Source organism: Sciurus carolinensis, chromosome 2, assembly GCF_902686445.1.
Source record: "Sciurus carolinensis chromosome 2, mSciCar1.2, whole genome shotgun sequence".
Taxonomy (NCBI): Eukaryota; Metazoa; Chordata; class Mammalia; order Rodentia; family Sciuridae; genus Sciurus; species Sciurus carolinensis.
The window spans coordinates 16574963-16598712 of record NC_062214.1 but is presented as its reverse complement, the minus strand read 5'-3'; the positions used below and the strand labels follow the sequence as shown (position 1 = coordinate 16598712).

At 44.9% G+C, this 23750-nt stretch overlaps 1 protein-coding gene across 8 annotated transcripts in view; it reads right to left on the bottom strand.

Moving 5' to 3' along the window:
* The window catches only part of Ptprt (protein tyrosine phosphatase receptor type T), a 1023334-nt gene that overhangs the window by 152194 nt on the left and 847390 nt on the right, over positions 1 to 23750 (bottom strand). For all 8 annotated transcript variants that reach the window (XM_047539644.1, XM_047539637.1, XM_047539640.1 and 5 more), the window contains one exon: positions 5560 to 5695. In XM_047539644.1, coding sequence (XP_047395600.1) covers positions 5560 to 5695 — 136 coding nt within the window. The remainder of the gene's footprint in view (positions 1 to 5559; positions 5696 to 23750) is intronic.

Below are 23750 nucleotides of genomic sequence, written 5' to 3'. Positions count from 1 at the left end.
TTCATAAATAAAACTACAGGAATAGGGGTGACATCAGGAGACCTGCCAGAAGCTCTGTGAGCAGAGGGATGGCATAGCTCAACAATGTTTCCCAGATGACTTGAACATAGGCCCTTCCCTCACTTCCACCCAGTGAACCTTATTGTACTGGAAGAGAAACCATTGGAGGATTTTAGACAACAGGTTTGGGAGTGTGAGTTTCATTTTTGGCACATTACTCTGGCTACAGTGTGGAAAGAGGTTTGAGTAGAGGCCAGTGTGGAGGCTCATGCAATAGAGAAATGGAGGCCCTGCTCCAGTGAAGAGGCAGTGTAGAAAGAGAGGGAGAGGAGGAACTATGAGTAAGAAACTGCAAAGATGTAGACTTAGAAGAATTCAGGGTGATGAACAGGATGGAAGGGAATGCCTGATGAGGAGCTGGGGATGTCAGATTGGGAGCAGGTTGATGAATAGGCAATGATATTGACTTGTGAAACACTTGGGGGATTTTTCAAGGCAGATGACACAGAGGAATAGGACACTAGTGAGAGAGAACTGAAGCAGCAGACCCCACCTTCCTAGGCCATTCCCATCTTCAAGCCTACAAAATGACAACCACTGGGTGTTATGATAAAGACACAGGAGAAGGCTTGTGTACCTACTGTGGTGGCTGCCTTGTGCCAGAGCATCATGGGTCTTCCTTATAGGGGAAGTTCATGGGAAGACCTTGCTCAGGAGGTAATACTTGGGAGTTCTACTTGGAAAACTTTGTGAGTACAGGTTAGAGGGTAATAGAATTTTGTAGGTGAAGAAAAATGTCAGGACATTTCATTCAGGGAAACACATGCCCAGAGAGTAGTGTGAAGTCAGGAAAAATAAGCCCAGAGAGAAAAAGTGGTACCTGAATTTGAGCTACCTGTTTCCTGGTCTATGATTTTCTTACTTTCCTTGTCTCCTTGGACTGATAGCATAGAAGCTACAGTATGGGCTCTGGATTATAATCAAAATATGGCAGCCATGCAAATGGAAATATAAGGTCAATGTGTAAACATTAATTGCAACACTGCTGTTAGCATGTTAGTGATGGGCGTGGAGTTGGCCTGATACAGTTATGGTCATGTGTGATGGAGTGCCCCTGTTGATATTGTGCATTTTCATTCCAAACATTAGCCCATCTGATCTCCAAAACAGCCCTCTAAGGTTGGCTGCATCTCACAGTTGAGAAAGTAAAGAATGGGATTTGTTAAGTGGCATCTCCATGGCCACCAGCAAATCAACAGTACTGTAGAAATTGGACACAGTGTTTTAGATTCCCACTTCAGTTACAAAGGGTCAGCATCCATTAGACTGGGAGTTACTGGAGGGCATATAGAAAGCACAAAGAATCAATATACACTGAGTTGCATACATATCTCAGAGTAGATTCTCATATTTAAACCCAAGACATTCCAAAAAGACTCTTGGAAAACTTACTATGTGGACAGGCAAAGCATGGTTGGAAAAAGTTCAGTCTTGACCAGCCAGAGCTAAGCAGAGGAAGAGAAGAGAAGAGAAGAGAGAGAGAGAGAGAGAGAGAGAGAGTGGCTAGAACCATACTTCTAACTGACTTTAAAATATCTCCTCAAAACTTGTCTGGTTCTCATTTGAAAAGTATGAAGAGATGGAGAGGTGACTGTAGGATTCAGACAAGTCCTTGGGCACAGATCTACAAGAATCCAGCTTCTCCTGGCTCAAGTGTTTCCTTTACCAAAAGCGAATGGTCTGAAACTTTGGGGGATCATGGGACTCCAGAAAGTATATCCAGGGGGCATGAAATTGAAACTTGGGAACATATGCATATAATTTCACATCTCACAAACATTGAAGTATGTTTCTCATATATGAGTGACCCATAAGCACCTTCAACCATCAAGATTGGTTAAGGCACAAAGATTTGGAGCATTCCACCTTAACTTGCATTAAAGAAACCCAATACCCTCTTGGCTGCCAATTTCTGTTGGGGAGGCTGTCAACTACCTAAGTAGAGAAGGTGAGAAGTGAAGGACACTCAGGACCATAGGACCAAGCCAGCCATGAGGATCTCTCTATGTCAGGATTCAAAATGGTACTTGTGAAAAGGAGGTATTTGTTACTGCATGTTGGTACCCATCCTAGAACATTCCAAGGTCTACATGTGATCAACAGATTCAGGAGAAAAGAGGAGCCATTATTGACAGTGACATGGCTAAAACTCCAAAGGTCATTAACTGTATCAGAGAAGGGTTCCTGGTTCCTGTCTTAAAATGCTCATATAATCCTGTGTATCTCCATGTAATCCTGTATGTATGGTCCTGCATTCAAAGAAGCCTAGTCCAAACAGTCAAGGGTCATACAAAAAAAAAAATCTGAAATTTAACCCACATCCTTTGTAAACTATCAGGGTGTCTCATTTAAGTAGCCCATGAGCACTCATATCCCTTTGGCCTTTAGTCTTTGGAGACCCTCTCCCTTATTACACAACAAATGCAAGCAAGAACAAAACCCTTCTCAGGCTTTGTTGAATCCTCTCCTCTGTCTCTTCTGCCCTTCTCTTTTTTCCAACCTCTAAACATAAATTAGTTTTAGCTTCTTTCATTAAGCCCTTCCCTTAGTCCTTTGTACTACAAGTCCTTCTCTACCTGTTTTCTAGTTCTGTGTCACAAAAGGAAACCCCTAAGAGGAAAAGAAAGACTCTGGAGAAGGGAAGGGAGTCCTAACACCAATGATGGCAAGCCCTTGAAATGGAGCCACTGGGGACGTCTACATTTCCTGGAAACCTCTGGGGCTGTAGCCTTAGGGAGACTTTGAGTCAGTTGAATCTATCAGGAAGAGAAAAAAGAGAGAGCAGCTGTGCCCACACCCATGGAGGGCAAGGAGAAGACCCCAGAAAATTCAAGCCAGTGGAGGGAATGCAGCAGGCATACCACCAATAAGAACTCCAGGATCCAGGAACTTCAGGTGACGATGGGACCCTGAGGGGACGCTGACATGAAGATCCCGAGTCTTGGTGGTTCGTCTATTAGTTGGAGGTTTCTTTTCCTTTAATATCTCTTCCTTCTAGCTACGGACAGCAGTGTGGCCAGCAGTGAGCTAGCGGTGAACTGAACTGCCTGACATGTCCCTGTATTTATATATCGGGTTGGGGTTGAAAGATGTGCACAGAAGCAGAGGAGCTCACCCTGCCCTTATCTGTCCTTTGAGACATCTCTGGACACATGAGGACATTGTAGATTAAGTGGACCTATGTTTAATTTCCCTGTTCTGCCTCCTTCTATCCTGTGCTCCTCCCTAAACCCATTGGTAAACTGTCCTATCAACTAGGTCAGAAAATGTTTCACTTTCTCAAAAGATATTGTAAATGCAAACACTGCCCAGTATCCCCACCCCACGCACACTGCCATGATGTCTGAGTTTTGCTTCCTGGGAAGACAGGGTGATCATGTGACACCCTTGGTTGAGTTTGAGGAAGAGGGTTTTATAGAAGTGAGAAATGACAAAGATATTTGGAAGAGGTTAAAACTACACAAAAGACTCGCTTCATACTCGCTCCCACCCTGGAAACAGAGAGCCCTTTCCTCCCTCCCAGAAAGTCACACATTTCAGAAATAGCTGTTGAGAAGGAAGTGAAATTTCTTCACAAGCTTACAGACGACAGTGATGTGGGTTAAGCCAGGCTTTAGAAAGAGCAAAATTGGAAGAGCATATCTGATTTACAAATCAGCAGCAAAGAACGAGGAAACTCCAGGTATGTCGAGGAGATATTCACTTCTATTAAATTGGTCACTGTTTCCAGGTAGACAATACCAAATTCCCTTCTGCCTCTACTATGTCCATGACACTAAGAAACATGGCAAAGATCTCTTATGTGCAATGTGCTTTCTTTCCACAGAGAAATCAAAGCTCATATTCTACTTCATGTAACGCACCTGACTCTTCCCTGAGATGGACAATATGGTGGTTGGTACTTTACCACCATGAGCTAATGACAATGCAGTGTGGTTTTTAGCCCTTTGAGGGCTCCTTGTCCGCAGTGTTTAAATAGTCCCTCCCCTTCCTCCCCAGTCTCTCCAACAGGGAAATCTGTGGCTGGATGAGAACCTTAACTCTTCAGCCATCCTGCTGGGAGCTTGAGGAAAAAAAGTAATGGTATTAGATAAAAGGTGTAAGAAAGAATGAGGTTCTTGCCCTGAGCTATCCTGTCAGAGGAGGGACTGGCTGATTCTAAGCAGAATGGTGAGGGAAGGACAGAGGGAAGTTCTGGTGCCTACATGTTTGCAAGCATGGTGTAAAACCCAGTATTTTTGAATCACTGATAACTGGAGATAGGAACATTGCTTTTTTGAAAAAAAAAATCTGCATTTATGCTGCTAAGGTAGAAGCTGGAATTAGCCTCTGGAACATTCTGTTCTGGTGGGTAACAAATCTCTCAAGCATCTTTCCTCCTGTAGATGGAAGTGAGTCCTGGACCTTGTTCTTGGGGTCATCCAGAACTCTGTGCAACCACAAGAGCTTTAGGCTCAGGTGTTAGTTTGGTTAATATTGTAAAATGACTATTTCCTGGGGGCAGGGTATGTTGTCCAGGTACATGTTATAATGTAGATAAATGCTTTGTTGGCTCTGGCAGACTCAGGAGTGGGAGGGTAGAGACTAAGATTGGAGATAGGAGATGAAATTGGGAAGACATGGAGATGGCAAGCAGGCATGGCCATGTGGTGATAGGCAGCAGCTAAGGAGATGTGATCAGGAGGACTCCTTATTAGAGGAATAACCCATAGCACTCAGGACACTGCTAGCTGGCAGTCATCCTTTGTATTTCCTCCCCCTCTCTGAAATTCCCTAGTATAATCCTCAAGCCTTGTAAATTTCTTTTAAACAGAAGATGCTGGGGTCTTGGAAATAAGGGAGGCAACTGCACCCTTGCTTTTTATCAGCAATGCAATTTGGAGAAACACATACAGATTATGAGAAAACAGTTAGGTGGCCAGATGTGCCCAGGGAAGCATCCTGATGAGAGATACCAAGCAGCAACAACCAACTGGGAAGGTTTTGTGAGACAGGAGACATGCAGTCAGAAGGAGTGTGAGGTAGAAGAGTCTCTGGGAACTCTCACAGAAGTTTGAGGGCAGTTTGGGATGCAGCTACTTGACCTGATGGTATAAAAGGGGAGCATTACTCTCCCGCAACTCTATTTCTGGGATCATATATCTTTGTGGTCCTCCCCAGCTATCTTAGAAATCTGAGTGATGACAACAGAACAGTTAATTCCAAGAAGACTCATTTCATGATACAGAGTCCAAAGGCACAACAAGGTGTTCTCCCCATAGGAATCACTGGCCCCATGAGAAACTGGCCTTCTCAGGGCCACTTGTCAAGCAGGCAGAACACACTCTTCCAATAACAACACAAGGAGCCACAGCTGCCTCAAGTATTTCAGGACCTCAACAGTCATAAGATCCCTGCTGGACAGGCACCAAGAGAACAATGACCTGGCCATGCAGGGCAGTCATAGCACTGGGATCACCTAGGGTCAGCAGAGTCTTCAGGGCAGAGTCGGACACTCACCTCCTTTTGATGGTGAGCATCACACCCAGCAGGATGATGATGAACATGAGGAGGCCAGCGATCACGCCCGCCATCTTCACCGTGTTGTCCACCTGCTTCTCTGGCTCCACAGTGTTAGAGTTCTGGGTGGAGGCGCCTTGGAGAGGAAAAGGGAAGGAGGAAGATGTTGTAAAAGCTCCATATGTGATCAGACAATATCATCATGACAACTGTTTCCACTTACAGAGAGCTAACTAGGTGCCAGGCACTGTGCTAGGAGCTTCGTACACCTTGTCCCATCAGACCCTTTTGAAGATGAAGAAACTGACAGGTTGTGACATTGAGATTCCCAAGATTCCATAACTGCTTTGTCAGAGCATCCTTTTCCTCTGGTAAACTCAAGAGGAAGATTTTGTTCCTTATACTGTTTTGTAACTGGGATCAAACTTTGGAACCACCATTTGGTTCTTGGGTTCACAGAATTATTCCTAACTCTGTTTTATTCTTTCTGATAAATGGTGAAAAGAACGGCTTTATGTTAAGGTAACACAATTAAAACCACTAGAATTTTAAAGATGAAAAGAGTTTTTGCTTTATTTCTTATGTGAAACAAATAACAGGGTAAAAATTTAGTACATTAAAGGGAAGTGCCTTGGGTTCATCCCAAGTTTTAGCATTTAAGCTAATGCTATGTTCTACTGAGGGACAACGTGTGGACTCAACCCCTGATAGAGGAAGGTGGGAAACTGGCTACTTACTGTATCCTTAGCCCTGGGCTGGGGAATTCATGGATCTAGCTTGGTCAAACATTCCCAATGGTAGATATTGGTTTTCTCATTTTATAGATAAGAAAACCAAGGGGCGTGCCGGAGGCCACTTGGTTGATGAAGTTAGGGCCAGGATTCCACAAGTGTAGTCTGCCAAGTTTAGGCCTCAATGGTCAGAAACCTCAAATTCAATGTTCAAGGCCCCATGTTCCTCAGACTCCATCTTCCTACAACAACCATTTGGTTATGCCATAGCAAAATAAGCAACCAAAGAATGCCGAAGCCCAGCCTAAGCATGGTACTAGGGATTGAAGGTAGCTTCCTGTTTCAGATATTCTGGAGAGTGGTCCAGAGGTTACCAGCACCCTAAGTCAATGTTCTCCTACTTTATATTCCCACTGGTGCCATGTTTGTGTGAGGCAGCTTAAAGTCCAAAGCATCTTTTTCCTAAGTCATCCCTACTACTCTGCCACATCAGTACCAGCTCATTCTTCATCAACCAGTATCACTTCTCTGGTTTCTCTTACCCCTGGGAGCGTTTCTCTCTCCTCTAAATTCTGATAATACTTTATAACATTTCTTACATAGCTCACAATATCTCTTACCACAATGTAGTGATATTATTAGTTATTTGCTTCCACATCTGTCTCCTCCACCGGTCTGCAAGCTCCTCAGAGGCAAGATTATGCCTCGTTTATCTTTGTTTTCCCATGTTAGCAGAGAGCCTAACTCATAATAGGGGCTCCCTAAATGTTAGTAGTTTCTCAGTGTTTAGCTAAAGGGATGATGTTTCTGCCCACACACATTTGTTCTTATGGAATTAAATTGAGTTTTCTCCCTTTTTAGTCATGTGTTCACAGAGTCTGGCTGGGTCTTGAGTTTAGGGATGCTAATATTCTTAAGCTTTGGTTTTGGTTCCCCCAAACTTGCTTATGTTTAAGAACAGCCCTCCAGCATATTGATATACCTTTCCTTTGGGCTTCAGAGTGTAGAGTGTTTCCTTTCTCACAATTTTCTCCATATTGCCATAACTTGGAAGAGTTCAGTTTACTAGTCAAGTCTCCCTAGTAGTAATGGTTAAGTTCATGAATAGAGATTATAGCCTGCTCATCTAATGCCAGTGTCTAGGATGTGTCTCCCTCAGAATTGTTTAGCAGCTGATTATGGAGTGATATAAAGGTATGTGGATCAGACTTATTTGCTTATTTATTAATTCAATCAGGCATTATTTTGCTACCAAGCATCCATGTGCTGTGTGCCTAACCATGTGGTCCAAAAGGTCAGAGAACCTTCTTCTGGAAGCACTATTAGATGAGAATTTACTCTTCCTTTTCACTATCTAAAGGCAATATCAACTCATCAAATCCCGGGGCTGTCTGAGAAGACTCTGGCAATCTACAGCCTACAGATTCTCTAGGGGACCTGGTCAACCACCTTCTCAGCAGGGCCAGTCTCACATTTCAGAGCAAGGGCTAGTTCTGAGTGGCTCCTTGGTAGCCTCCATTTCTCAGATTAGAAGCATGACTTCTGAGATATGGCTAATCCATCATGTACCAAGCTCAAAGGAGGTAGAGCACCCCAGATCACAAGTCCCTCAATACTGGAGTCTTTTTATTTGAATTTGGAGCAAAGGTTGGCTCTGGAGCACTTACTCATTGATATAACTATACTTTGCTTAGTGCCTACTACACTCCTGTTCTAGAGTCTGGGGGTATAAAGGTGAAGAACCCCCTGTAGAGGATGTTCTTACTCTAGAAGCACTGATATCAGCTTGCATCTAATGAGATTCATGTTTCATTCCTTCAGTAAATGATTATAAGCACCCACTGTATACCAGGCATTTGGTGAGAAAAACAGGCATAGCACCTGTCCACAAAGGGTTGACAGTTAGTGGTGACTGGGGTTAGTGAGATACAATGAATAAGCTAGAAATCAGCAACAGAAAACTTTCAAGTCTATTAAGGGGTGAACAGAGAGGCACAAGATACTTAGAATGTGCATAGAAGGGAAAGGAGTTCCTTCTGGGAGACAGTGTCCAGCAGGGTGAGCTCCAAGGATATAACTAAGCAAAGGAAGAGAGAGAAGAGCACATGGGAGCAGCAGAGGAAAAAGTTTTGACCAAGACTGTGTGTCAGGGCAAGGAATCTGGTACATTAAAAAAATATATGTAGTATAATAAGAGTGAGAAAACAAGGAGAACAGGCTCAGAGAAAATCTGGGAAGGGCATCAGGAACCAGTACACAAGGGACATTATAGGCCACCATGAAATTTTTTGCTCTGTAGCCCAAGAAACACAGAGAGTCATTTTAGTGTTATTCATGGAGCAGTGATATGGTCAGATTTGTATTTACAACAATTATTCCAGCTTCAAGGTGGAACCAAAGGGGAATGGAGAGATGAGTTCTGTGACCACTGCAGGCATCCAGGTGGGAGAGAATAGTTGCTTAGACTCAAGCAATGGAAGTGGTGATATAATAAAAGACATAACTCCCTAAAACAGACATAGACAAAAATCTATTGATAGATAGGGTAAGGGAAATAAATAAAGGAGAAAGAACTATCCAGGAGACCACAAGTCTATAGTTTGCATAACAGTATAGATGATGGTGTTATTTATGGGTTCTAGAAACAATGGATAAAGAATAGCTTTAGAAGGAAACTGTGTGTGTGGTTAAGGCAATTTAAGCCTGAGAGATACTCCAAAAAAATTAGATAGCTAAAAATGCAGGTTGAGAGCTCTGAAAAGAGATCTGATGTAAAAAAATGTGTGAGTCATATGTACATAGATGGTACTCAAAGCATGAGAATTGATGAGGTCATCCAGGGAGGGAACAAAATGGAAAAAGAGAAACAGTCTCAGAATAGAGAGTTGAGGGGCTGTAGTATTTGGTGAGAGGTAGAAGAAGATAAAGGTACACAGGAAACATAGGGAATGTGCAGATAGGAAGGAAGAACACCTGGGAAAGTGTAGCATCCTAGAACCAAGAGAAGTGGGTTTCAAGAAGGAGGGAATGATCAGTGGTGCCAAATGCTGTTCCCAGGGTAGACTCAAGTTCCATGTCCAAAGAAAGGTGAAGATGTTGATAAGTATTAGATTTCCCTTCTCCCCCGCAATTCCAAGATGTTCCTAAACAGAATCACCTTCAGCAGTGACCATTAAACCAAGAATGGACTCACAGAGAAATATCCAAGGGAAATCGGGGAGTCCATCTGAAAAGCCAGAGCCCCGTGGTTTAGCCCCATGGTTTAACAGGCCTTAGAGCTGAATGCACAGACACTAACAATGAGATTATTAGGAGGAGCCATGGTTGACTGGTCTGACCAGTCTTCAGATACAGGAATGTCAACATGCCCTGGGATGTGGAAAAGTCAACTTTCACTTAAGCACTCTTTAAGGGAATTTTCTCCCATCTCTGGGGATGTGTGCCTCTGTTCATAAAGGAAGGCAACAGAGTGCAAAGGTGCTATACATATAGAGGAAATGGCTCTAAGATCAAAGGCCAGATTGCTTTCACGTGTGGCTCCTATATTTGAGAGAAAGGAGAGAGGAATCAACAGAGGTTGGATAGTTCAGCTCCCACGGCAGGAGGGGTGTCCACAGGGCTCACATCCTAAAGTGCAGTGGAGTGGAGGGAACCCTGTGATTGGGGGTAACGAGAAGCATACCAGGTGTGGTTAATGATGGGGCTTCCTGGTGAGGGAGGGTCTGCCAGCAGAGTCCACGTAGAAGGCTATCTGACTGTGACCCAAAAATCCAAGGGAGGATTTTCAAAGAGGTAGAAACTGAGATGGTATCTGGATTACTTTTACCCTAAGCAACCCTTTTCATGAAAGTCTGGCTTAGCATCAGCCCCAGTCCCTAAAAGGACCTGTCTCTGGCATTGGTGACTTCTAACTATAAAGCAGTGACTGGGAATGTGAGAACTTGGAGAAGGGGAGGGATTTGGATGGAACTTCTTTCTCTGTCTTCCAGAAGGCCTAGAAAAATCCAAGGAAATCAGAATTGGCAACTAGGTACCAGGTGATCATGGATCCCATTAGAGAAGCTTTACGGCTCTATCAAGTCCCTTGTGTGATGGGATCATCAAAAATAATCATTGAGCACAACTTGCCTGAGAGGAGAATATTGTCTCCAACATAAGGCTGTGGGACTGAGCTTATGCCCCAGCCAGCTGTGCCCTCTGAGCTCTGAGCACTCCAAAAGGCTGAGCTAGGCTGCTCAAGGAGCAGTAGCTGCCTCCCACCCTCTACTCTTTTGCCTAAAGCTATAGTGGCTTAGGATCCTCTCCCCTCCTAGCTCCAGCCCAGTCACTTTCACTGTGCTATCTACTCTTATGTATGGAAACCCAGTGCCCCAAGTCATGGCTCTTGTTTCCTTGAAGGCTGCTTTTCTCCCTCTATCTTAGCTCCGCATATGGGCCAAGGCACCATGTTTTGTCTCCCTCCTGCCTCCTCCCTTACCACCAAACAAGCTTGATTTTCCCTAGGGATTCCTGAGACCTAACAAGGGCAGGGTTTGTCTGCTCAGCTCTGCAGGGTGGTCTGTCAGACCACTCCTGTGAGTCCTGTTGAGTTGTGGACTCAAGTACTGAAGATGGATCTCCAGAGCAAGGAGACTTGCCACTCAAAAAGTGGTCCAATGGCTGGGCATGTTGGCCCATGCCTGTAATTCCAGCAGCTCGCGAGGCTGAAGCAGGAGGATGGCAAGTTCAAAGCCAAGCCTCAGCAACTTAGTGAGGTCCCAAGCAACTCAGTGAGACCCTGTCTCTAAATAAAATGTAAACTAGGGCTGGAGATGTGGCTCAGTGGTCGAGTGCCCCTGAATTCAATCCCCATTAAAAAAAAAAAAAAAAGAAAAGAAAAGAAAAAGAAAAAAGTGGTCCAATGACCAGAATATCAGTGTTACCTAGGACCTTATTAAAATTACAGAATCTTGAGTTCCACCTCAGGCCTACTAAGTCAGCAGCTGTAGTTTAGCAAGGTCTCTGCATGATTCAGGTGCCCATGAACTTTTAAAGTTCAAAGATCACTGACTTCGAAGGTACATGTGTCAGAATCAGGGTTTTTAGCATAGAAAAGGGAGATTCGGATGAGATCTAATTCTTGCCTTCAAGTAGCTAAAGGACCCTTTTGAAAGATGGAATAGATTTGGTCTTTTTAACTTGAAAGATCAGAGCAAATATCAATGGGTAGAAGTGACGGGGATAGATGAGGGACCAGCACAAGGAAATGTTTTAATGAGGAAGAGCTATCTGGCTAAGGCTAAAGCCCAGGGTCATTCAATGCTGCATCCTGATGCAGACAAAGCATGGAACATAGTTCCCAAGGCCTGTCTTAAGGCCAGCTCTTCATTTTACCATTCCTCTGTCTCTGTATGTTATTTCCTTGCCTTTCTGGATGCTTAGCTAACCCATTAACATTTCACATTCTTGAGGCACAGATCTTTCTTCTCTGTCATTTGACGTCATCTCCTCATCTCAACTTGCAGCCCTTAATTTCAGTGATGCCCATGCTTTTGGTGAGAAAAATCCTTCCTGTCATCTTTAGAGTGATGAGATTCTCATCCTCCCCATTGCCCTGCCCCTTCCCAGGTTACTCACTAAGGCAGGAAATGTGTCACCAACCATGAAAGGGGCTGTCTGGGGACCCGGTGTTCCCCTTTCCAAGTAGAAGGGACTATACAACTCCTCCAGTCTCTTCTGATGTTCAAATGCTCTGGTTCCATGACACCAGTCAAAAGCAATGAGTTTCAAACCCGAAGTGGGAGTATACATCCAGATGCCATTGGTGGCTGGTTGTGTGATCTTGATCAAATCTATTAACCATGATGTGAATCAATAGCCTCATTTGTACAATAGGGCAGAAATGCCGAATTCACAGGGATTTTACTAAGGATCGAATGTAATAATGGAGGTGAAAGTGCTTGATAAACTCAAAGGAACTCTTTGCACTTGTGGCATAATGGTGACATGACCTTGGAATTGGGCTAAGTGTGTCTGTAAACTGTGGTTGCAGCGATTGCGGTGACGGCTCCTTGCAACCCGCTGCCTGAGTGCATCCCAGTCTTTAGAATAAAGGCAGGCAAGGCCCCAGAGCAAAGCTCTTCACCCTGCTCATAGGGGCAAGGCCCGTATCAGGCTTACATGTGGATGACTTAATGGCAGCAATAACATAATTTGGCAACAAGGGATTAATGATTCATTCTCAAAGTACTCTCGCTGGCGACAGGCCCAATTTCATAGCTTTACTTCAGAGAATTTTCCTTGTGAAGATATAGAGCAAAAATAGAAGTCACAGATAAAGAACATCTAATTGCAATTGATAAAACCCAAGTAAATCCCAGGGGATGCATAACCCATGCTGGTGATCATTGCTGTCGGTAAAGAAAGGAAGCTGGCTCTTGGGGATGCAATACCTAAAAGCAGCACTCTTGAACAAAACACAGTGGCCTCTCAGCTGTCCAAGGGCATATTATCCCCAGTGTGGCTTATCGGAGGCAAATCTCACTATGTTGGCAGTTTACCCCTGTCTACTTAATGACTCCTTTTGCTGAAAAGTTTCTCTGTCTTTACTTGGGCTTTGCATGTATCTGGCACCCAGTAGAGAAAACCTTTGAAAATCTGAATCTATGCTTCCACCTCTATGCTAGCAAAGGTTTTAAACATCACAAATATCTCTGATTACTGGGTTTTGTGAAGACGAGACAACAGGGAAAAGATGAGGAAGCTGGGTAACTTTCTGGCTCTGCTGAAGTCAGGTATGCACGATACCTGGTTGATTTTGCTAAAAAAGAATTCTCAGGGTGATGGGCTATTTTTAAGAGGGAATTAAAGTCCAAGAAAGGAAAGAAGTTGATAGGAAAGCATCTGGATACTTCATTAGATTCAAGCCTCTAGACTTTACAAATTGCATCTCAAAGCCTTGAAAGTATTTGTAATTGTGATCATGAACTACTTTGGCAGTCTTTGAGGACTGAAATTGTGAACAGGAGGGGAGCGAGAAGCCTGGGAAGAAACAAATGCTGTTGCTGACTTTTTCTTAATGAAAAAAAAAATGTGCATTCCAGATATTTTACACTGTAAGTGTGATGTTAATACAAGGAAAAAATATATATAAAATTATGAAATCAGATTTTTCCTCTTTAAGACTTATAAAAAAGAAAGGAAGGAAGGACTAATTCCTAGAAACCACATCTATCAGTAGCCAACCAGGGAATAGGAAATTACTCCACACATTTAAACTGGGGCAACTTTGCTAGAGAACTGGCACACAGGGGTCAGAAGGTGATAGTAAGGCACCTGGAGAGCAGCGATACCAGGAAGCTACCACCAGTCTAGCCTGGAGGAACAGAAGAGGTGCTGGGGTCAGAGCCCATAGCGAAGGCAGAACTCCAACAGACACGTGGGGGCACTGCAGTGATGCGGTATATCTGGTTGCCACCAAAGAACGGGCTGAGACCAAGAGGGAGAACACACCCCCTGCCTCTTGCTCTACTAGCTCTAGTTTGCATTGACCAAATCCAGAAGCTGATTAGCACAGGGGTCACCTGAGTGTTCCAGTGGAACAAGGCAACAGTGAAGGACAGATGTGAGACCAGCTGGACCCCCAGGCCAGCCTGGGCTTCCTCTGAATAAGCAATGCTAGGCTCACCTCTTGGCCGCTTTTGAGAGGTATCTGGACTTATAAATCAGGGAGAATGTCCAGCACTGTATCTCGATTTCAGCAAAGTCAAGGCCACAACAGAGAAATTCTGACTGACTTTGTAGGACAGTTAGATGTTAAAGTGTTTTTTTTTTTTTTTTCATAAGATGGTAACAGAAGGGTCAGGATACCTAATTCCATGTGAAACATAAATACAATTAACAATAAAGGGCACCCAGGGCTTTAATTACAACCGGGACTGCCATTTGGAGCATTTGACCTATAATACCTCTTTCAGTCCTCACTACAATGCTGACAGAGCAGGTTTTACCATTATACCCATTTCAGAGGCTCAAAGATAGCCTCTCAAAGGAGGCTCTGATTATTTTTCATTTCTTTCTTCTTAGGCTCAAAGACACTAGGCAAGACCAGCAAGTTGCTGTCAATCTGGCACAAAATTCATTTAAACTACTATAGTACTCTCTGGTAAATAAGGGAGAGATTGCTCAGCCCCCAGATCTGCTTGTCTTTCCTCAAATGTTTGGAAAAAAGAAGCAGACTAGCATTAAGAAGATCCAGAATCTTATCTTAACCAGCCAGCTAAAACCATCTTTGCAAGTATATCTTTCTGTCCCTGCTGGGTCTGCCACCTGCTGTCATCAGGCAGTCCTGCTTTATACCTGACTTTTCTTGAAGATTATCTCTCCTGGTGCCCTCCTCCAACCATATCAGATTCTAATATCTAAGGGATTGATGAACATGTCATGTGAATCTTGTTATATGGACCAAATTATACAGGCTTTGCTCCAATGATATTCAGACTTGACCTTTTTAACTTAAGTTCCTTCATTCTTTTCACTTTCCTTGTATATCAACTGCTATCTTCATGCCCTTAATACATGGACTTTAGTTTTATGATTAATCTCTGGGCTTTCTCTGTAACACCTTTCCTGATATTTAGCAACCAACGCATCATATATAATTCCACAGAGCGACAAGTTTTGCTCAAGTTTAGGTGACTGTTTTCTGCTTTATGTCTAATAGTTTTTCTTTGTGTCTAATTTTTAAAAATTGCTGACTCCCTCCCCCACACCTCAGACTGGATCTGTTTGATAATGGAGGACTTAAGAAGGATTATTCCATCATTATTTTAAGTGACATCACTGAGGATGTTTCTCAAGTAATAAATAAATTGCCTCAATTCATCATATGACAGTAATTGCTTTTAGCTAAGATTTAACTTGAAGTCAATGTCAAGTAACTGGAAAACACTACTGAAATACAGGTTTTTTAAAGATAGCTCTACCCTTGCTGTGGAAAATCATTTAATAAGTACTGAATGGAGTATAAAGCAGATACACATTTCTAAAATCCCACATTCCCTGTGTTACCCAGCCCGTCCTAAGAGGTTAGAATTGATTTCATCACAGCATATACAAGTAAATCTGCTAAATATTGCTGACAGAAGGTGCCCTCGTTTTCAGTCTTAAATGGAGGTTAGCACCCTGTGAGATGGGAATCGCTTTGATTGATTGTTTGAAAGCACTTTGGCCACTCAAATAAATCGTTCCTCCAGCGCTGATTCTGCTTTGTCCCAAGCATCTCCCGAATCTGTGTTTCCGACTTTGTTTTCCACAATAAAAGCTCTGTGTAGGTCAGATTCCAATTCGGTTGTGAAAGTCCCTACAAGATGATTCTATGAGACCTTATGGAGAATCTCTTCTGAGTGCAAGAAAATGCCTTTATTCTAAAATACTTTTTCATCCATTCAAATTTTGTACCCCAGACTTAATTAAGAGCAGTCATGCCCAAATGATACCAGCCACAGTCATTACTGATACATCCCTTGGACTGGGATTCCCTTGATACCTCCTGGTGATCTCCACCATTCTCTTGGACTTGGAAAGCTCTATGCTGTGAGCATCGCCAGGACCCAGCTGGGGTAGAGAGAGAATTCAGACTCTGACTAGAATAGGACCTTAGACTAAGCTAGAGTTGGGTATAAGGTTGTCTAAGGAATGAAGACAAGGGTGCTCTTCATGGATTGGGATATGTGTCAGGTCAGTCAAGGTTAATAACCAGGATGTGATGAGGTAAGGGTCAAATCTGAAGCAGAGATCTCTAGTCTGTAACTTGGATGTAGGAATGGCCAGTCAGTCAGTCTGCCTCCATCTTGGAGGGGTCAAACGGTGCCTCGTGTTGTGAGTGGACTTTGAACAGAAACAAAATGGAGGGCATGGCCATGGACAAGTCAAGTGACCTCCAAACGGATGGTATCCATTACCTTTGCATTGCCTACTCTGAGGATGCTTAGGTCATAGTGGGTACAGCAAGGTGCTGGGCATGAGAGGTAGTGAGAGACAGTCCTACTGTTGTGGAGCTAGCCACTCAGTGGAAGAAGTGTGCAAATGGAAAATCAAAGTTCCAGGGGATGGGTGCTCATGCAGAGGAGCGTTTAGAAAAGGGCATTCTGAACTCTGCTTAGGCAGAGCTAGCCTACAAATTTGACTTCCACATGGGACGCATCAGGACCTCCCTTAGATCACTCAGTGGCCTCCTCTCTCCCCTGCCCACCCTGTCTCTCTCATGGTCTGCTGTGTGGATGAAGATGAAGAGGCCGAGTCAGCTCAGAGTCAACAGTGCTGGCTCCTGTTTGCAGAAATGTGTGCTTGAACTTGGTGCCTAGGGCCCAAAGCTGCTCAGCTGCTGCAGACAGGAGCACCCACAGTCGCAGTGGGGATTAAGGATTTAGTCTGAAGAGCAGATGCAAGAGAGAACACACACTCTAGGATGCCCTGCAGCAAAGTGATAGTGCCTTTAGACTTTCTCAGGCAGCCAGTACGGTATGAGAGAACACGTGGTCACGCTGAACTGATTATCATTCTTCCTGTGGAGTTCAGAGCAGGCCTGGAGCAACGGGGGACAAGGGAAGACAGAGTACAAAAGCCAGCCAGAGATGGTCCGCCAGTGATATAATTCCAGGATGTAAAGAGCAGGTGACCTCAGCCTGGGTCGTGAGGTCAAGGCCAGGGCAAGACAGGATCAGCCACAGATGCTAAGACTACTTTAAACGAAGAAGGTGGAAACTGAACCAGAAAAGGAAGGATCAGAACTATAGACTGGAGACCAGTCTGGGCTAATTGTAGAATACAGCAAATTAGGGAAGCCCAGAGGAGAGAAGGTGTTACGGGTTGGATATGAGGTGTGCTCCAAAAGCTCACGTGTAAGACGGTGCAAGAAAACTTAGAGGTGAGATGATTAGGTTAGGAAAGCCTTCACCTAATCGGTGCAGTAATCCACTTGAATGGATTAACTGAGTGGTAACTGTAGCCAGGCAGGGTGTGGTTGGAGGAAATAGTCACTGGGGGGCATGCCTTTGGGGTATGTATGTGGTCTCCGGAGAGCGGAGCGCTCTACTTCCCGGTGGCCATATCCTGAGCTGCTTTCTTCTTCCACATCCTTCCAACGTGATGCTCTGCCTCACCTTGAGGTCCAGAACAAGGATGCTGGCCATCTACTGAGACCTCTAAAACCATGAGTGCCAAATAAACAAACTTTTCCTCTTCTAAAACTGTTCTTGTCAGGTGTTTCGGTCACAGAGGTGCGAAAACTGACTAAAACAGAGGGGATGGGCCAAATAGACTCTCGGACGTGGGTGCGTGACCACGGTCTTGAGGGCTGTCCGCCATAGAGGGATAGCACTTGAGGCTTGACCACTGATCACTTCCATGTGCTCAGGCTTATAGTGTTTCCGAGTGTCTCAGCATCCTAGGACTGTGGCTATAAATCAACATAACCTGGGTGACTTAAAACAACAGAAATTATTTCCACAATTCTGGAGGCTAGAAGTCCTAAACGCAGGTGTGGGCAGGGTCATGCTCCCTCTGAGACTCTAGGTGGAGACCCTGCTCACCGCTTCCCAGCTCTGGCTGTAGTGCAATCCCAGCATTCTTTGCCTTGTAGATGTATCACTCCAGTCTCTGCCTCGGTTACCACAGGGCATTCTTCCTGTGTGTCTCGGTCCTCACACGATGTTTTCCTCTTCTTGTTAGAACAACAGTCATATTGGATTGGGGTCCACCTTTCTGACTTGGTCTTAACTAATTATATTTGCAAAGACCCTCTTTCTTAATACTATCACACTCACAGGTACTGGAGATTACAACTTCAACCTTTCTCTACAGGGGACACGATTCCATCCATAACACCAGATTAAGCTGAGTCATGACGATCTAAGCAGCTCCCAACAGGAGGGAGCCCTTAGCATTTCATTAAGTAAAATGCAAACACTTATGGAGTCAAGGCCCCGGGGACAGCACACCGGAAGAGGAATGAGACTCCTGCCTGGTCATGGACTGAAGAGCAATGAACCTTCTGGAAGAAGAGTATGTCCTGGCTTCCTGTCTGAACTGCAAAGCAGGGTGCACTGGGGGCCAAGGCTCCCCAGGACTCTCACTCAGAAACAAAATGCATTCTTTTAAATAACCCCAGGCAAATTGATCCCTCCCTTGAGGGATGACTGTATTATCAGACCCAAAGAAGCAGGAAGTGGGAGGAGAGTCAAAGATCTGCCCCGCTGGGGCTGCTTAGTCCAAATCACGCTTCTGCAGCCGGCAGCCTGCAGCAAGTTGCAGAGTGCCTGGGAAGGAGAGAGGGGTGCCCAAGGGAGCAAGGGATCAACAGGCAGGATTAGCGCAGGTGTGAGCAGGATCAGAGAGAGCAGCCAGGAAACGCGCAGCACGGAATTCAGATTAGCACAACTAACCCAAGCCAGGGGAACAGAACCATCAGCAAGTGCGGCTTCGATTGTTGAGATTCCAGCCAAATCCACCATGAACATGTTTCCTTTTTCCTAGCCTTTGTCCCATGGCTTTTGAAAGCCGGAACATTGATTCACTGCGTTTTGTACTAAAAGCTGATCTATCCCCCTCCCCAAAGGAGGGGTGGAAAAGCCGCTCTGCTGTCAGTGGGAGATGATGAGGTTAGAAGAGGGAGGGGACCTGGAGCAGCTGCAGTGGCTGGAACTGGTCACACGGTACGCTCCGGGCCTGTCACCACACTAGTCTCTCTCCTGTGCAAGCACCATGAGAGGCCCGGTCAGGTGTCGGGCTCAGCAGGAACAGTGCCAGCAGGTTGGGAGGAACCCTATTAAAGGGCTCTGGAGAATTGGACTCCAGGAAACTGGGCAGGTGTGGCATGTGCAAAATAGTGGGTTGAAAACCAGTGCTCAGTGATTTATAATCAGCCTGACAAAATGGTAAAGTTCCGTAGGGTGAACCATCCCAGGAGGGAGGCAGAGCGGAGCAGGGTGTACGCCGTACCTGCCACCAGCTCCCTCAGTGTGAACTGTCTGCCCATTTATCAGACAGTTCAGGAACGAGGTCCAGTGAATGAGCCCCACGTGTGTGCTGGGCACAGGGAAAGAGCTGGTAGTATCCAGCTCTAAGACAAGATGCTAATGCTGTGAATATGTACCAAGTTCAAGAGCCACCCGTGCTCAGGGCTGGAGGCAGGGTCCTCTGTTTGACTGACCACCCAGTTGACCATCTCCTCCAGTTGCGTTCTTGGATAGTGGGGATCAGGGAAAGTTTTGCAGGGATCTCCGAGGGTGAATAAGTAGATCATGAAAGAGGAGCCTCCCAGCACAAGGAGGTATAGATGTGAAAGGGCATGAATGGGACCTGGGATGCAAAGGAGGAAGTAAAGTTGGAGAGAAGGGGAAAGGACAAGAATTCGAATGTGAAGGGCCTTTGATTCAGGCCAGTTACCCCAAAGCACAAGAGGAGCTTTGGAAGCACCTGGACCTGGATTCCTCTGCCTTCTGGAGAGTACACATTGGAAGGGGAGTAATGTGAAGACAGGGAGGCCAGTTAGAAAGCCGTGACACTAATCCATGCAACAATTTGTGAGTCTCACATGTAAGTAGTAGCGGCCAGGAAGAAGGGAGAGATCCAACAGGGATCTAGGGTGGGTCAGATGAGATGGCCAATTAGATATTGCAAATGGGGAGAGAGAGAAGGAAAGGCTGAGGCTGGGTTTCTGAATCTGAATTTAATGGCAATTTGGAGGAAGACTGTAGGCTGATTTCTCCTTGGTGTAAGGAGACTATCCCAGGAGAGAAAAAGGTGCCTCGAGAGCCACAGTCATGGATGCTCCCTGAGGAGACGCTTGCTTTGTAGGAAGCATAAACACCCATGAGCTTCAGTTCACCCCACAGGGGATGTGACGTCCCTCCTCTGCACTGAGTCCGTTGATTCCACTGGCAGATGGATTAGCAACAGAAAATGGCGGTCGGGATGATGTACTGCAGCCCTGCGTCTGTCAGTCTTTGAACGTCTGTTGTGAGACGACAGTGTTCTAGGGCACCTGACAGTACTGGACTCCTCCCTGCTCTGTGGAGTCAGCCCTGTAGCCACACAACAAACCAAGAGGAAAGCCGAGGACAGTCCTCTCTAGTGGCCAGGCTGCTCCTGAGCACCACTGCTTCCCTGACCTCCAGCTGGGGACTGCGGAACCCCAGCTCAGAGTGTCAGGGACTGTAGCCTCTGCCACCTCAGCTCTCGCTCCTTCTCCTGGCTCCGTCATGCCTTGGCTACCATGGAAGCTGAGTTTTCTCTGCTGCTGTGTCGTCTCTGGCCTTATGTCCCAGTTCCCTAGTGAGTCCTGATTCCTGAATTCTCTGTGGCCCTTTGGGTTTCCCTGGCCTGAGGTCCTGACGGGCTCTCACCTATCATCCCCATCCCTCACACTCTGCAGGGACCATAGTTCTGACCCCAGCTGCCTGCCTGAATCTCACCACTGGTCAGCTTGTCTGCCCGCCCCCTCCCTGGACTTAGTTTCCTCATCTGTAAGATGGGTTTAGGGTCATAATAATGACAGCATGTGTCTAAGATAACAGAGGGTATCATCTCATTTGTCCTCTCAACAACTGATCATTATTGGTAATCCCATTTAGCACATTAGGATATGGGGCACTGTGTGGCTTAAGGTCCCACGGTTAGTAAGTTCCATGGCCTCTGAGACACAGTCCTAAGCCCCTTTACTATAGCATTTCCAGCATGTATGCCTATTAATATTAGCTATGGACAGAGAGCAAGGTGGACAAGATTACAAACTGGATAAAGAGACCCGGGCTTGAATTCTGACTGCATTATTTCCAAGTTGTATGATTTTTAATCATCTGACCTGTTTCCTCTTCAGTAAAATGAGAATATTGGCCTGCTTGGTAGAGGTGGCAGCAAACTTCAATGAGTTAAAGTGACACCCTCAGCCCCTTCCAGGGCATGCAGGAAGCATGGAACACATTTTGTCCTGATCATCTTGTCGGACTTCCTGATGCCACTGTCCCCCAGAGCAGCCACCTCTCTCCAGCCAGCCTGGCAGGCTGATTGCCCACAGCAGGGCTCCTCCAGTTCCTCACAAGCATCGTCCCAGCATGGCGGGTGCTCAGGTCCGGGTCGAGTGCCTCCAGGTTCTGCTTCCTCCAGCTCCTGCTCTCCCACCATCCATTAACTCCCACCAGAGGCACGAGTTCCCTGGGAGGGCCATGCAGGGCCCAGGCAGAGACCCCAGGGAGGCTGCTGTGCTGTGTCTTCATCTTCCCTCCACCCGTGCAGCCTTCTCCTGGGGGCTTGGGCCTAAGATTATTAACCCTGGGAGGGTCCCTGTTGGGGCATTTGCAAAGCATTTTCAGGAAGCCTATTATGGCCTGAATCTTGTCACTACAACCAGGCCTCAACTTAAATTGATGGAAAAAATCAAACTGTGGAGTTTTGACATGAGATGCACAGGAAGGAAAGGAACAGTAAGGGGAGCTGGCCTAGCACCTTCTTAAACCCAGAGCTGGATGAGGACAGCACTCTTCCCTTCATGGGCTGCTGCCACGATGCGGCAGAGCCAAGCTAGGACACATCTTTAATGTGTCACAGATGAGAAAGCTGAAACTTAGAAAGGCCGAGTGATTTGCTCAAAGTCCCCGTTTTAAGGAACAGAGGTGGGTTCCATGTGGCGACTTCTCCCAAAGCCCTTCTCCTTGTGGGTCCTGGACATGGACAAGGCAGTGAGTCCAGATGTACCCCTGGAAGAGCCCTTGAGTGCACCACTCTGGCCTGCAGATCGGACACTACCCGTCTCCTACTGCGTCCAGAGACAGGTCTGACGGAGCTACAGGAGGGATCTGGGAAGAGGCCTTCTTCCTGCAGTGGTGGCCTAGGACAGACTGAGTTGGCCCAGGTGAAATGTCAGTTAACTAGTCACTTGTCCCCTGCAGTGGCAAGTGAGTCCATCACAGAAAAATGCCCAGTCCTGCCTAGAAGGGGCTTGTGCCTAATTTTTGTAACGGAAGACTCCCTGGCCTTTATCCTGTAGATGCCTGCTGTCCCCACCCCACTGTGACAAACAAACCAGCTCCAGAAGTTGACAAAGGTCTCTTGGGGGGCAAAATGGAACAAAGGGCACAGAACACCTGCAGAGCCTTGGTTCTGTGCAGGCACTGTCCTGCTCACCAACTGGGGACCAGGAGAACGCAGACGGTCTCTCCAGCAAAGTGAGAATATTTTAAAATGAGAATCCTAGGTCGGTCCACCCAACACCCAGCAGTTGGATTTTCAAACTTATTTTGGTTAATTTGAATTTAAAAACAGAAGTTATGAAAAGTATGTTTACTCATGACATACCATTTTTCCTCTTTTGGGATTATAGTTCATTTGAACCATTAAAATTTAGCATCTAAATCAAGACATGCTCTAAATTTAGATTCAGATAAGATTTCAAAAAGAGGTAGGAAAAAGGATGTAAAATATTGGTTACCTATTAAAATGATAATATTCTGGATATATCAGGTTAAATGAATTATGTTCTTAAAATTAATTTCAGTTAGCCACGGTGGTATGTGTCTGTAATCCCAGCACTTGGGAGGGTGAGGCAGGAGGACTACAGGTTTAAAGTCAGCCTCAGCAATTTAGTGAGGCCCTAAGCAACTCAGTGAGACTCTGTCTCAAAATAAAATATTAAAAGGGTTGGGGATGTGGCTAAGTGGTAAAGTGCTCCTGGGTTCAATCCCTGGTACCAAAAAAAAAAAAAAATTAATTTCACCTTTTTCTTTTTTTTTTTCTTTTTTTTTTTTTTTTTTTTTTTTCATTTTTGAAATAATTTATTAAATTTAGTATCATTTGAAGGCAGATGGGAATGCTATGTACATACTTGAAAAATGCTATCATCATAAAGTTAAAAGATTAAGATTCAGTAAGGAGTAAATGGCATCTCACTGAAGGGAAAAAATTTATATGCAACATCATTCAGGTTCACACAGAGAACTTAAGAGAACTCGCTCATTAAGGTATCTTGACAACTGTATTGTGCTATTCTTAAGATTCTTTTGGAATTAAACATTCTCTCTATTGATGATTTGAATCTCATATTTTCATTTCTTAAAATCATATTAAATAAATATATTCAATTCATATACATATTTTCCTAAACATCTCACTAAAACTTATATAATCTACCTTTAGAATACAAACTAATACTGTAATCATTTAATTGCACAAAAGGGTAAAGATCTGTTTCTTTTTAATTTAATTCAAAGACTGTTTTGATAAATCAGTGGTGGCTTATGCAAAAAAATAGGTGATTCTCATTGCCCAAGTTGCCAATTGAACTTAACGTCAACAATTTGTTTCCTAAATTTTTCTGAGGGACATTATATAAAGTATTCACATCTGAAATTGACCTCATTATGCATACAATATGTTCAATATTCTCTGGTGTTTCCCTTTAACAAATTGGATCAATACAGCTATTCA